At 41.9% G+C, this 13,085-nt stretch overlaps 1 protein-coding gene across 4 annotated transcripts in view; it reads left to right on the top strand.

Annotated features, from left to right (window-relative positions):
• Positions 1-6,625: 6,625 nt before the first annotated feature.
• PPP2R2A (protein phosphatase 2 regulatory subunit Balpha) overlaps positions 6,626-13,085 on the top strand; it is an 86,022-nt gene continuing 79,562 nt past the window's right edge. For 2 of the 4 annotated variants that reach the window (XM_086703419.1, XM_086703418.1), the window contains exon 1: positions 8,794-8,868. Coding sequence is in view for 2 of the 4 variants with exons in the window: in XM_086703417.1 (XP_086559543.1) it covers positions 6,934-6,940; positions 8,794-8,868 (82 nt within the window). In the remaining 2 variants the exon portion in view is untranslated. Of the gene's footprint in view, positions 6,941-8,793; positions 8,869-13,085 lie in introns of those variants that run through there. The other 2 variants (XM_086703417.1, XM_086703416.1) reach the window with 2 other exon arrangements.

The raw sequence follows: 13,085 nt of genomic DNA, 5'->3' as shown, positions 1-13,085 counted from the left end.
CAACCGGCTCACAAAATTCCTAAAAATTTAACAACTAGCTCTTGAGAGACAATATGAGAGGCTCCAACACACCATTGCCAATGAGCGAAAGAACATCAGAGCATCTTTAGGGAAAGATAAAAAGAGAAAGGAAGAGCAGTGAAATATTTTTTTATTTATGAAAAAAAATATGGAGAAATGTGGGTTTAGGTCCTTCTCCATTCAAGTGAATACTTAACTGTAGAATGATAATGCTGGTTTGTGGCTCAATGATTTTTGTCCCATAAGCTTGGGGAATGTTTCATGTTAGGTCTCGTTTGCTGCGTATTCACAATGTACATTTAAACATTACATAGTAAAGAACCCTTTTGTACCTAGTGTTCCCCAACTTTTTTGACTGGTAGAATCATTTTTTCCCCACAGAGTACTTAATATTTCATGGAAAATAGATTGAAAAACACTGCCTTGTGGGTACGCTTAAGTATCCCGTCTCTCAACATGTGTTATTGATGACTTCAATCAGACAATTTATGGCATGTCAGTCCAACCTGTGGATATACTAAATCAGTGATTCTCAAACTTGACTACCTATCAGATTCACCTGGAAGTTTGTTTGCGTATTTTATTTAAAATTTAAAATATGACCCCCTTTGGGAAAAAAATGGAAAACATGACTATATGAATAGTCTAGGATATTGAATAGGATATTGAATGAGATAATGTATTGATACATAGATCAAAGCTGGGTCAAGGAAGGAAGCTTTAAGGAAGCTAGAGTGATTATTGTAGAGAAGAGAACATTTGGGAGACATAGTTATGTTCCAATATCCAGATGACCTTCATATTCATGTTAAAGATGTCCCAGATGGGAGAACCTGGGTCTATAGAATAAAGTTGCCATGAAGTGCATTTCTATACAATATAGGGGTGAATTACTTAGTGGGTATAGCTGTCTAAAATCAGAATAGATCTTAGTTCTTGATTAATTGGACATTTTTAAGCAAAGGCTGAACGAACACTGGAGGGCCTGTTGAATAGGGAGTTCATCCATTGTGAGGATTGAACTAGTTAATCCCTAAAGTTCCTTCCCGTGTTGGGTCCATATGTTTCTGTTATTTGGGCATAAAACACATACTAGTGTCATAGCTAAACTCAAATGCCACCTAAAAAGTTGGCAGCATAGGGGCGCCTGGGTGGCGCAGTCGGTTAAGCCTCCGACTTCAGCCAGGTCACGATCTCGCGGTCCGTGAGTTCGAGCCCCGCGTCGGGCTCTGGGCTGATGGCTCAGAGCCTGGAGCCTGTTTCCGATTCTGTGTCTCCCTCTCTCTCTGCCCCTCCCCCATTCATGCTCTGTCTCTCTCTGTCCCAAAAATAAATAAACGTTGAAAAAAAAAAAAAAAGTTGGCAGCACAGAAGTAGACTTATACTTCAAACAAACAGGCCATTTGGATAATAGTTTGTCAACATTGCAGAGCATTTATGATCATCTAATAAGCAATACTGAAAATAGATTTCAGAGATAATGTTTAATTTCACAGAGTTTGCATCTCATATCGAAGAGATATTCAGCTATGTATCTATAGACTATCTCCAACAAAAGCATAAAACAACATTTTCGGTTGCAATTTACAAACTCAAGGTTAGTGACACGAGTTTACTCATGAAGATCTTTTTTTCATCTTTAAATATTCACACTATTAAGAGACGAAAAGAAACTATTTCTCTGTTTTATGGTTGAACCATGAATTAAATCATATCTGTGAACACAGCTATAATGGACTGCAACTTTTCCTTTAATGTGGAAAACCTATAACATAGATTTTATCATCAGGCTCTTATACCAGCAGTAGAGTGGACTTTTAAAGGACTTTTTAAATTCCGTTTATTCTTTCCCTTAATATATACTGATTATAGACAATTTGGAGAAACACGAATGTCAAAGAAGAAAAAAAAAAATTGCCAGTTTGCCGCTGCCTGGAGACATTTCTGGTGAACACCTTAGTACATTTCCTTCCTGTCTTTTTCAGCTCTATGTATTTTGTGTATGTTTGTTGTACAAATGTGATCATATTGTATCTGTATTTTGTATCCTGTTCCTAAAGCATAAGCAACTTCCTCTGGTTTTACAAACATTTGGCTACATAATAATCCTCCTGGTGGCTTCACTATTGTTATTTTTGAACACCTGCTAGTGTAGGATATTTTCATGATTTGATAGTGCATACTATACCTTGAACATTGTGGCCTGAATTGTCAATACAGTCTAGACTATGCAGGGTTTTGGAAAACTGCCTTGTAGGCCAAATTTGTAGATATTAAGGACGTACGTAAAAAGCTGACATCTGCTTATAATTTTCCCTATAAAGCCTTTGAGCATATTCCATGTTAGAAAGCATGGCTGTAAGTAGTTTGTCAAAATTTTAAATTGTATCACTCTCCTTTTACCCTTGAGTTCATGGTCCTTCCTAGATACCTCTAATTTTTTGTTTGTTTGTTTGTTTTTGAGAGAAAGAGAGAAAGGGGGAGGGGCAGAGAGATAATCTCCTTTTTTAAAGTTTTTTTAAGTTATTTACTTTTAGAGTGAGAGAGCATTCGAGGGCATGCCACCAGGGGAGGGGCAGAGACAGAGGGAGGAAGAGAATCCCAGGCAGGCTCTGCACACCGTTAGCGTGGAGCCCAGTGTGAGGCTCAAACCCACAAACTGTGAGACCATGACCTGACTCGCAATCAAGAGCCGGATGCTTAACCAACTGAGCCACCCAGGTGTAGACACCCCTAATTCTAACTGCCTAGAGGAGAGAAGCATCTGAACTTCTCATTTAGTGTGGAGGAGACTTTGTATTCATCTTAACTCCAAGGAAACACACAACTTTCAAGTGATTCTCCCCTCATTCTATAAAATTCTTTAAAAAGCCAGCTTGCAAGATCCCATTAGCTCCATTCTTTGTTGAGATTGTGGGTGTCCTTAGTACCTCTCAGCTTAGATTTGAAACAAAACACCTCCGAGACTCATAGATTCTCCGGGACCTTACCAGGAAGAGTTTTCCTCTTGGTGTTCCTAGGCTGAACTCAGTTTTGCAGGGAACTATTATTTTGTGCATCTTACACACGGTTAGGTGTTGAAGTTCTGGCGAGGGGCTTACATGAAAAAATGTTTACGTGAATGTGTGTGGATCATGTGGATGAGGGAATGATGTCCTATGGGATTCTCTTGGATGATATGTATTCAGGGACAAAGGACCAGTTCGAAGTAGTTGGGATGAATCTATCTATAAACAACTTACATATTTAACCAACCATGCTTAACAGATATAGATCCGAATGACCAAGATAATGTGTAAAATGCCTTTTATTTCCTGGGTCAGGAAGGGTGAGTGAAAACATTCACGACATAGTAAGCTTTTTTTTTTTTTTTTTTTAAACGCTTATTTATTTTTGAGACAGAGAGACAGAGCATGGACGGGGGAGGGTCACAGAGAGAGGGAGACACAGAATCTGAAACAGGCTCCAGGCTCTGAGCTGTCAGCACAGAGCCTGATGCGGGGCTCGAACTCACGGACTGCGAGATCATGACCTGAGCCAAAGTCGGATGCTTAACCGACCAAGCCACCCAGGCACCCCACGACATAGTAAGCTTTAAGGAGGCGACACTTCAGTGGTTTCCTTCCCAAGCCAGGGAGATTTATTCATTCATTGGTTAATCCAGTAAATTAGGTGGTTGGTGATATGGAGATGAATAAGACATATTTCCTACCTCAAAGAACTCAGTCTAGTAACAGACACATATTTAGATAATTTTAACATGATCTCGTAAGAGAGAAGTACATTCGATTTTATGAAACTGTTTCAGGGGCGCCTGGGTGGCGCAGTCGGTTAAGCGTCCGACTTCAGCCAGGTCACGATCTCGCGGTCCGTGAGTTCGAGCCCCGCGTCGGGCTCTGGGCGGATGGCTCAGAGCCTGGAGCCTGTTTCTGATTCTGTGTCTCCCTCTCTCTCTGCCCCTCCCCCGTTCATGCTCTGTCTCTCTCTGTCCCAAAAATAAATAAACGTTGAAAAAAAAAATTAAAAAAAAAAAAAAAAGAAACTGTTTCAGAAGGTAGGGAATGAGGGAACATATCAGAGAAAGCTTTCTGAAGGCACTTACATCTGAATTGGTTTTTAAAGAATCAGAATGAGTTTTGCTGGCTGAGGAAGGAAAGAGAGATGGGTAAGTGGGACTGTTGAGGCAGGGGTGTGGTGAGTAGATGGTGACATTCCAGGGGAAAACTAGCATCATCCTAGATATGAAGAAGACATGGAATCAAGACTTATGTTCTGCCAGTGCTTATTTGAAGTGCTTATTAGACATCTGTAGAAATGTCAAGCAGGCAGGTAGAAGTGTGTGTCTGCAGTTTCAGGGTGGGGACAGCGCTGGAGATGTAGATTTGGCAGGGACTGGTATATACATGGTATTTACACCTATAAATACTCGATGAAGTTGCCTGGGACAGAGAAGCATATGCAGGGCAGAGACCAGGAAGACATATCATCCTAACATTTAGAGGCTGGTCTGGGAGAAGGAGCTAGCGCCCTGAAAGGGGTGTATAGAGAGACTGGAGGTAAACCAATCCTGTCACACGCAAAAAAGGGTCTCAAAAAAGCATGGGATGGTTAGTGGTTCCAAATGCTGCTGGGAAGCAGAGAAAGAGAAAACCAAAGTGAACCATTGGAAGATCATTAGTGACCTTGGTGCCTTTTCATGAAATGGTAGGGACAGAGCCCTACTACAGTAGCAACCCTTGTCTTTGGGCTAATAGGTATTTGGGCCTCTCTTCCCAAGAGCTATTCAGAAGAAAGGGAGGCAGCTTGTGGCCTGCTGAAATTACTGCTTAGGGTCACTGATCCTTGATTACTGGACCCATCTCAGCTTGTCCCAAGATTCCATACAATGTTCTTAGAACAGTACCCAGCACATAGTCCTATATGAACTTGTTGTAATTATCTCAGTTTCTAGGCAAGCCTTACCGGCTTCCCAGAAGAACAGATCATTTATGTAGACCAAATCATTTTTCAGGAAGTGTGAATATACCAATCTTACACGTGACAAAAACTGAAGAAAATGGCTTATGTATAGGGGTTCCAATCCTCTGGTTTATTGGTCTAGTCCCTCATTCTCTCTTTGTCTCTCCCTCTTAGTTCTGATTGAGGCTCACTGGAGAGCCTAGGATTGAATTATTAAACAAGGGCAGAGAACGTAAAAAGGAAAACAAGTAATAAAAGGCAGATGCAGAGAAATGCATTTACAAAATCAGCCAAAATAGAAGTACATACAGCACAGTGCATTAAAGTTTTGTACCTGTTTGTACAGGTAGCTGAAAGATGAAAATACAGGGTGGGTTTTTAGTTTGGGTTTGTTCTTCGGTTAAGTGAGAAATACTAACATAGCAATGGAGGAATAATAATACAATGGTACAGCTTTTTTGAGTGGAGACATTTTGAGACTTATTTTACAACTGAACTGTTCTGGAAATCAAGAACAAGGTAGAGAGTGGAGATAATGGAGAGAAGGTGTAAATAATTAGAAACTTCCCCTTGGTCTCTCAATGCCTGACCACTCCTTTCAGCCTTAAGGTCAAATTCTGGATATTTTTACAGATATTTTTCACGTGCAAAGTAGAAATCTGTCTCCTTGGAGCATCGTGGGGATTAAGGGAGATCTGCAAAGCGTCCAGTTTATAGTGAGTGCATCATTAATGCATCTTTCAATGACGTACATATACATCTCCTTTTGGCTGATGACAAGTGTTTCCTGGTCGTTTTCCTTATACCTCTTAACTACTGAAGATGCTTTCAATACAAATCTAATAATAACAGCAGCAAACATTTATCACGTATTCTAAATCACTTAATCTTAGAAACAATCCTATGAGGTAGGATTGTTACCCGCATCTCATCACGGCCTCACCATGTGGCAGCCTGGCTTCGGGGCCCAGTTCTTTCCTCAACCACCGCTTCCACTTTTTCGGCAGGACAGACCTGGGCCGCTTTTTTCGGCCATGTTCTGCTACTAGCAAACTCAGTTTTCTGTTCAGAAAACACTGAACCGCTTTCAGTCGCCAAGGGCTCTTGCCTCAGTTGCCGGAGCCCATCAGAAGGTAATTTATTTCACCCAGATGGAACCAGCCCAGCTGCGTCTTTCTCAGACCCAGGAACTGTTCCCCTGGCCGAGCCGCAAGTCTGCACCCCCCCCCCCCCCCCCCGGTCTTTTATTTCATCGGCCATAGTGTCACTATTTTGAGTAGAAACACAGTATGCTCAAAGACACAGGATCCCGCGAATCCACCGCGAGCGAGCACGGTAACCGCACGGCTGAGCCAGCCCGGGAATCCATGCACAGACGCGAAGGTTTGGGCCACTGATGTGCGCGGGACCGCGGACTGGGCCAGGGACAGAGGGCAGAACGAGCGCGGCAGCACCAGGGCGCGGCGAAGGCCAGGCCGCCCCAGCGCAGCGCGGGGCGGAGAAGGAAGAGGCGGGAGCCAGGAGCCGGGCCGGCCGCTCCCCGCCCCGCCCCCTCTGGTCTCCGCCCCGGCCCTCGCCCCGCCCCGCCCCGCCCCGCCCCTCGGGCCCGGCCCGGCCGCTCCGCCCCTGGGTGACGTCACTGGCCAGGCCAGCCGGCGCCATTTTGAAAGTAGAGTCGCCTGCCCCTGCCGCCGCCGCCGCCGTCCCTGTCGTAGCTGCCGCCGCCACTGCTGGAGAAGGAGAGAGAGCGGGGAAGCCCCAGAGTGAAATCCACCATCCTCCTGACTGGTCTGCCCGCCCCTCCTTCCTTCTTCCCCGACCCCCGCCCTCTCCCCCCACAGGTGCCATCCGCCGCCATCCGCCCTCCCTACCCCCCCATCCCCAGGTGAGGGGGGTGAGTTCAGGAAGCGGCGACCCCGAGGAACCCAGCAGGGTCACCATTTGCAGCGCAACATGGCAGGTAAAGGAGAAATCAGCCTCGTCCACTGACAAGGCACCGCTTCCTTCCTCCTCCCTCCATCACCCCCTAGCGACCGTCTGTGCCTCGCGTAGAGCCACGGGGCGCCCCTTGGATTTCAGGGAATTGGTCAAGTGGGGTGGGGTGGGGGTGGGGAGGGTTTGTTGAGGCGAGGGGCGGCAGTGATACCTAAATGGCTTTTTAAATGAGGGCTGGAACCTTGGCATGGGTGGGGGTGGGGTGTGTGCTGGCGAGCCGAGGGGTAAGGCGTGGGTGGGGCGGGGTGGGGGCGAGTGCAGATTTGTTCCTACTCCTTTGGACCCGGTGTAACCTCTGCTCCCCCCACCGTCTCCTCCCCGTCCTTCCCCCCCCCCCCGCCCCGAGCTTTTTATACGGATCTTTCTCCATATAATTCCAATTTTTTTTTTCCTGCTGCAAGCCTTCTTGGGTGTTTATACTAATGTATTTTGTACTGAGAGGGAAGAGTGCCTTACAAGTTAAAATACAATGGGGACCTATGTGTATTTTTTCCCCACTGTGGATACATGTATTTTTGAGACCATGAACCTTTATTTTTTGTCTCGAACCAGCTCCCTTTCGTTTCTTACCCTTCGTGTCCAAAGAGTGCAAGGCCTTGTTAATCCACCAAGTTGCATGAAAAATGTGATTTAAACTTTCCGTTTTGTATGTTAGTTTTTGTGCAGATGTCCTTTTCCCAAAAGGGTTTCGTGGAGTTAGTTAAAATAGTTGTGGAGTTCAGCGATATAAATAGCCAAGGGGATTGATTTAGGTAAAAGCTTGGGAGGGGGGGTGGGAAGGATGCATGGAGAAAACCGGCTTGGAATATTTAGCAAGGAATGATGGTGAAGGAAGGAAAAGGTGATTGCTTTGAGGATTATCTCTATACATTTTGATGTTGCTGAGTATCTTCCTGCTTCTAGTAGAACCAGTTCTAGTTCTTGATTCAATTTCTTCCTTCATAGAGCCAGGGCATTTCCTTCTTAGTGCTTGGAAGTGAAATAGAAACATTGAGGAACTAAACCAATTCTCCATGCGTTTTCTAATATTTAGATAATCTTTAAATAATCAAACCTTTAAAAAAGTTAACATGTTGGATTGACTTAGGGTTTGCTGTAAACAAGTTGCTCCTTTGGCCTTGTCGAGTAAGTGAAATTAAAATTGTTTTGCACAAGATGATGACAAACGAGCAAAATTGTTTGCAAGGTCCTTTGGACTCTGAGGGATAAGGTGGAGGGAGGCAAGACAAGCTTCCTCTGACAGGCTCTTGAGCATTTATTTCGGTTTCTTTTCCTGTCTGGAGCCCGTGATGTGCTGGTAATGAAATGCAAAGAAATGGGTGGTGAGTGTTGTGTTTGCTGTGTGTGTGCTCTGGTGATTGGGTTCACACGAATCATTACTCCTCACCCGGGCAGTAATGTTTCTGAAGTTTTCTCTTCGTTCCGTGTTTTATGGTAGCTTAACCTTATTAACCCTTCTGTAGGCTTAAAGGAAAACTGTCTAATTGGTGGTATTTACTTTTCTCTGGTAGGTCTTGCATGACTGTAAGGCTTTCACTGTCTTTGAGGGGAAGGGAAAATGGAAGTTTTGAACACATGTGCAATGTTAATGGTAGTACATGGCCTTTAGATTATCTCTTACCTGGGATCTCTGTCTGTCCTTAAATGCAGTGCCAGCTATTGGAGACTAACCTTCCGAATTAACGCTCTGGGCTGGTGGTTGTATGTGTGGGCAGTACTAGGCTATTAGTATCATGCCAACCATGGATACCATCTCTGTGTTTACGAGAGTAAACATGAACAGAACTGAGTTTTAATTGGTATGTTTTCTTTTTCCAGGAGCTGGAGGAGGGAATGACATCCAGTGGTGTTTTTCTCAGGTGAAAGGAGCAGTAGATGATGACGTAGCAGAAGGTAAGAAAGCATTTAATAATGCAGAGTTTGAATATGGAATCTTCAAAATCTTGATTACTGAAGGATTTCTTTGCAGCTGAGTCTGTTCCAGGTTAAGAACATACTGTGTTTATTGCATAAGCAATGGAGGAACAGTTTTAAAGTCATCTTTCTGGAAAATAGTCTTCAGGTTTTTTTTTTTTATTAATGCCTTGTATCATTATTTTTTATTTCTATTAAATGAAAGGAGCACTGGATGATGATGTATTTAAAACCGTCACAGGAAAAATCTAAGGCTTGTATCATAAAGGTTTCCTGGCTGTATAAATTTCTCGTACAAATAAACGATGATGCATTTTCATGTTTGTAAATCATTTTTAGATAATTGTGTTGAAATACGTATCAGCATTTAGCTCGGAAACATTTTTCAAAAATGAATATCTTTTTTGAAGGAAGATTTTTAGTTTTGTTTTGTTTTGTTTTTTAACTTGTGTACTTTGAGAGGGTGATGGTGGTTGACATTCTGTGAAGAAATGCTGACTCAAATGATAAATTTTATTGTCTTGTAAGGATTAATTTAGGTGGATAAGAAAACAACAGTGTTGTGGATATATAGCATGGCTTCCTGGGAGCTTATTCTGGTGCAGTTAGAAGCTGGGTTTGATCGGTTGAAGTATTTAAGTCTTCTCCCAAATTTCTTAGTGTATTTCAAAAGCTTAACATTTTGAAACTTTAGGGTTTTGCACTCGTTTGAGGTGGTCTTAGGTGCTGGAGGCATAATTTCCCATAAAGTATTTGTGTTATTTCATTGTTCAGAAATATTACTTAAAGTTTGAATTTTAATGGTATCCTGTCTTGAATTACAGTAGGAATTTTTGAACAAAATTCAAACGAATTAAAATGTACTTTTAATTAAAAAAAAAAATGTCTAGGGGCACCTGGGTGGCTCATTTAAGCGTCCGACTCTTGGTTTTGGCTCAGGTTGTGATCTCACAGTTTGTGTGATGGAGCCCTGTGTTGGGGCTCTGCGCTGAGAGCATGGAGCCTGCTTGGGATCCCCCCCCCGCCCCTTTCATGCTCACACACGCACACACACTCTCTCACTCTCAAAATAAACTTAAAAAAGTTTGTCTAGTGAAAGTTTATAAATCATCTTTCTCGAAACAGTATTGTCCTATTAAGATTCTGTTTCTCACCTACTGCCTACAGTGCAGTTTGTTTTGAGGATTTCTTTGATGATAGGATGATGACTTTGTATTGAGCCAGTGAAGGGTTTGGATTTGCATGTGCCCATGTCTTTCTCAAAGAAGTGTCTGATCAGTTTGGTGGGTCCTTTGGGGAGCCAACTGGTATCCATTATATTTGTGATACTTTACAGAGCCCTGTCACATTTCTGATGAGTCCTCATCTGTTTTTCAGATGAGAAATTAGACGCTTTAGTTAAGAGAGTTACTGATGGTCACACAAATGGTACAAATCAAGGTTTTCTGGTGAAGCCTATGGTGTTTGACTTGAGAGATCCTAAGTTCAAGGGAGGAGCCATATGTGACTCATTTTGTGATTCCATTACCTGTTGAATAGTAGCGGATATTGGACCATTCATTCTGTGCTGTTGTGTAATATGCACCAAGTTATGAGAGTGGTGTATACTAGAAAACTTCTTTTGTTGATTGCCATTGATTTTTGTATGAAAGATCTGTTGGGGGGCTTCCTAAATGTTGAGCACTGGGGCTGCGAGGTGTCTGGAACATAAACCCTGCCCTGAAGGAGCTTGCAGTTTTCTTGTTAAATGGTAGGCAGAAAGACCACATGAGTTTTATTTAATTAGAAGAAATTGATGGTTCCAAACTTAACCTAACTGAATCAAATGCTAGTTTGTGATATGTATCATGGGATCAGTTGTAATTCTCCTCCTAATGCTTAGGAGCTGTATTTTGCTATTGATTCATCAAATAATTTTCTTTTGAGGTTGTTAAATAATACTTTAACATACAACCCCATCATCTTACCATGTTGAGGCTTAGTATGTACATTTTAATAAAAATATGACTTACTCTAGCACGTATGTGTATGCTAGTGTATTAAGCATAACAAGCACCCAGTTTTCAAATGATACTCCGTCAATTTGGGGATTTTTGCATACGGCAGCTTACATGTCATAGTGTATCATGTTTATGTTACTAAGGGAAGATTTGCTTTTCCAAAATAAGATTAATATGTTTTCTCCTTTGGTTTAGACCGTAATCTGTAAACAGGTTACATCTAGCTAAATCTTTAGTTCAGCTTGCCTGTTTTCTGTTAATGATGCATTGGAAGTTCTTTACCATCAAAAGCTCCAAATTGTCTTTCCTCCTACATGCAGTTAGCTGTCATGGCATACCATTTTTACTTCTGTAATGCTTTAATCTTCTTTCCATACCCACTTTCAGCTTAGTTCAGGTTCTCAGTATCTTTCTTTTCAGGTTGCAGTAACTTCCTAAATTTCCTAAACTTCCTAAAATTTCCTGCTTCTCGTCCTTTGTTTTGCTTCTCAGTTGATCTTAAATGCTATCCCAGTTTTATGTTCCTCAGAAATCTTCAGTGGTCACTGCATCTGCAGGGTTACATTCACATATTTCAGCCTGGAGTACCAGACCTGTCACCAGTATGACCCCTATTTCTCTCAGTTCATTGCTGATACAGTTCATGATCCAGTGGATGCTGTTCTTCAAAAAAATTTTGTGCGCTCTTACTCTATCTAGGGTCTTTGTTTTTGCTCTTCCCACCTTGGAATGCCTGACACTCCTCCCATACTTCATCGCTTATCAGAATCCTTCAAGTCACATTTGTAACTCTTTTACTTCTCTTCCTTTTTTGGGAATATTTTTTACAGTCTTTCTTTATAGCACTTTGTATTTATAATTTACCCTAAACCTCTGCGGTTATACTGTAAGCTTAGTGCAGGACTAATGCATCTTTGTGCTCTGTGCAGAACGTCCTATACAAACTTCTGTGCTTAGAACAATGCCTGGCACACAGTAGGTGTTGAGTATTTGTTGAATGAGGGAATGTGAGTGTTAGGAGGCTTTGAAGGGGAAAGAGATGGGGTGAAAAGATGATTGAGACATGCTTCTGGAAATCGTAGAGGTATTTACTCAGCAGGCTTTGTAACTGGATTGATGTTCTACAGCTGTGTAATGGAAAGAAGTCAGGAGACCTTGGGCTTTTATCCTGGTGACAAACTAGTGTATGTCACTTGGGATAAGTGCTTCTCTGCGTTCCAGTAAGCTTAGCCTTAAGGTGACAGGACTGGATTAGATGATTTCTGTTGTTCTTTATACTGTAGTCTAGTTAATTCTGAAAGATGTTTTAGAAAAGAAGCAGCTCGACATTATTAGTGCGAAGTTAAATTGTGTGAGATGTTGGGCTCTTTGGGGGCCTTAATTTAGAAAGAAGTCTCTACTTAATCAAGGCTTAGAATTTTTCATTATGTACTTTGCAGAACTAAGAATTTTAATGTTTGACCAGATACTCTTATAGACCTTTGGCCCACGTAGACACTTTTTGGGATACTTCTTCTGTGCATAGGTCTTTTTGGGCACTTTAAGTGGTTTACCTTTGGTGTAGCTTCTTGTCAGAGAGAAGGGTGAGGTACTAAAATCTCTATCATTCAGATGGTCTCCTGTCCTGCAGTTTTCATTTTAATCTTTGTGGTAGTAGTAGTAACATTTTATCTATACTTGAAATTTTTCTTTCACTGACAACTTTCTCTCAAGAGACTATAGGTAACATAGACACCAGTTCTAGGCTACATAGTTCGAATCCTACTCAGTCCTTTACTAGCTGTGTAATCTTGGGCAAGGTAACTCACTTCTTTGTGCCTGTTTTCCTCTCTCTAAAATGAAGATCACAGTAAAATCTGTCTTAGGCTGTTGTTTTGTTGATTAAATGAGTTAATATCCAAGAAACAGAAACCTGGCCCATAGTAAGCGTGTTATAAAGGATTTAGCTGTTATTATTTGAATACTTACAGTAAGTAAGGAAGAGTTGGAGAATGTGAAAACTGGGGAATTGTCCTTAAAGGTTACTAAGAATTTCTCCTCAGCCAAAGTGAAGAGATTTATACATATTCTTTGGTTCCACTAATATAAAGCTCAAAAAACATTCAGCACTAAACCATAGCGTTAGAGACACATATTAAACTGGTAAAACTTTGAAGAATAGCTACAAAATAATTGCTGTAAAAGCCAGTATGTGGT

Source organism: Puma concolor, chromosome B1, assembly GCF_028749965.1.
Source record: "Puma concolor isolate L17-30 chromosome B1, mPumCon1.1.hap2, whole genome shotgun sequence".
NCBI classification, from domain to species: domain Eukaryota; kingdom Metazoa; phylum Chordata; class Mammalia; order Carnivora; family Felidae; genus Puma; species Puma concolor.
Note: the sequence above shows the minus strand (reverse complement) of the source record. Positions and strands in the feature narration are given on the sequence as shown.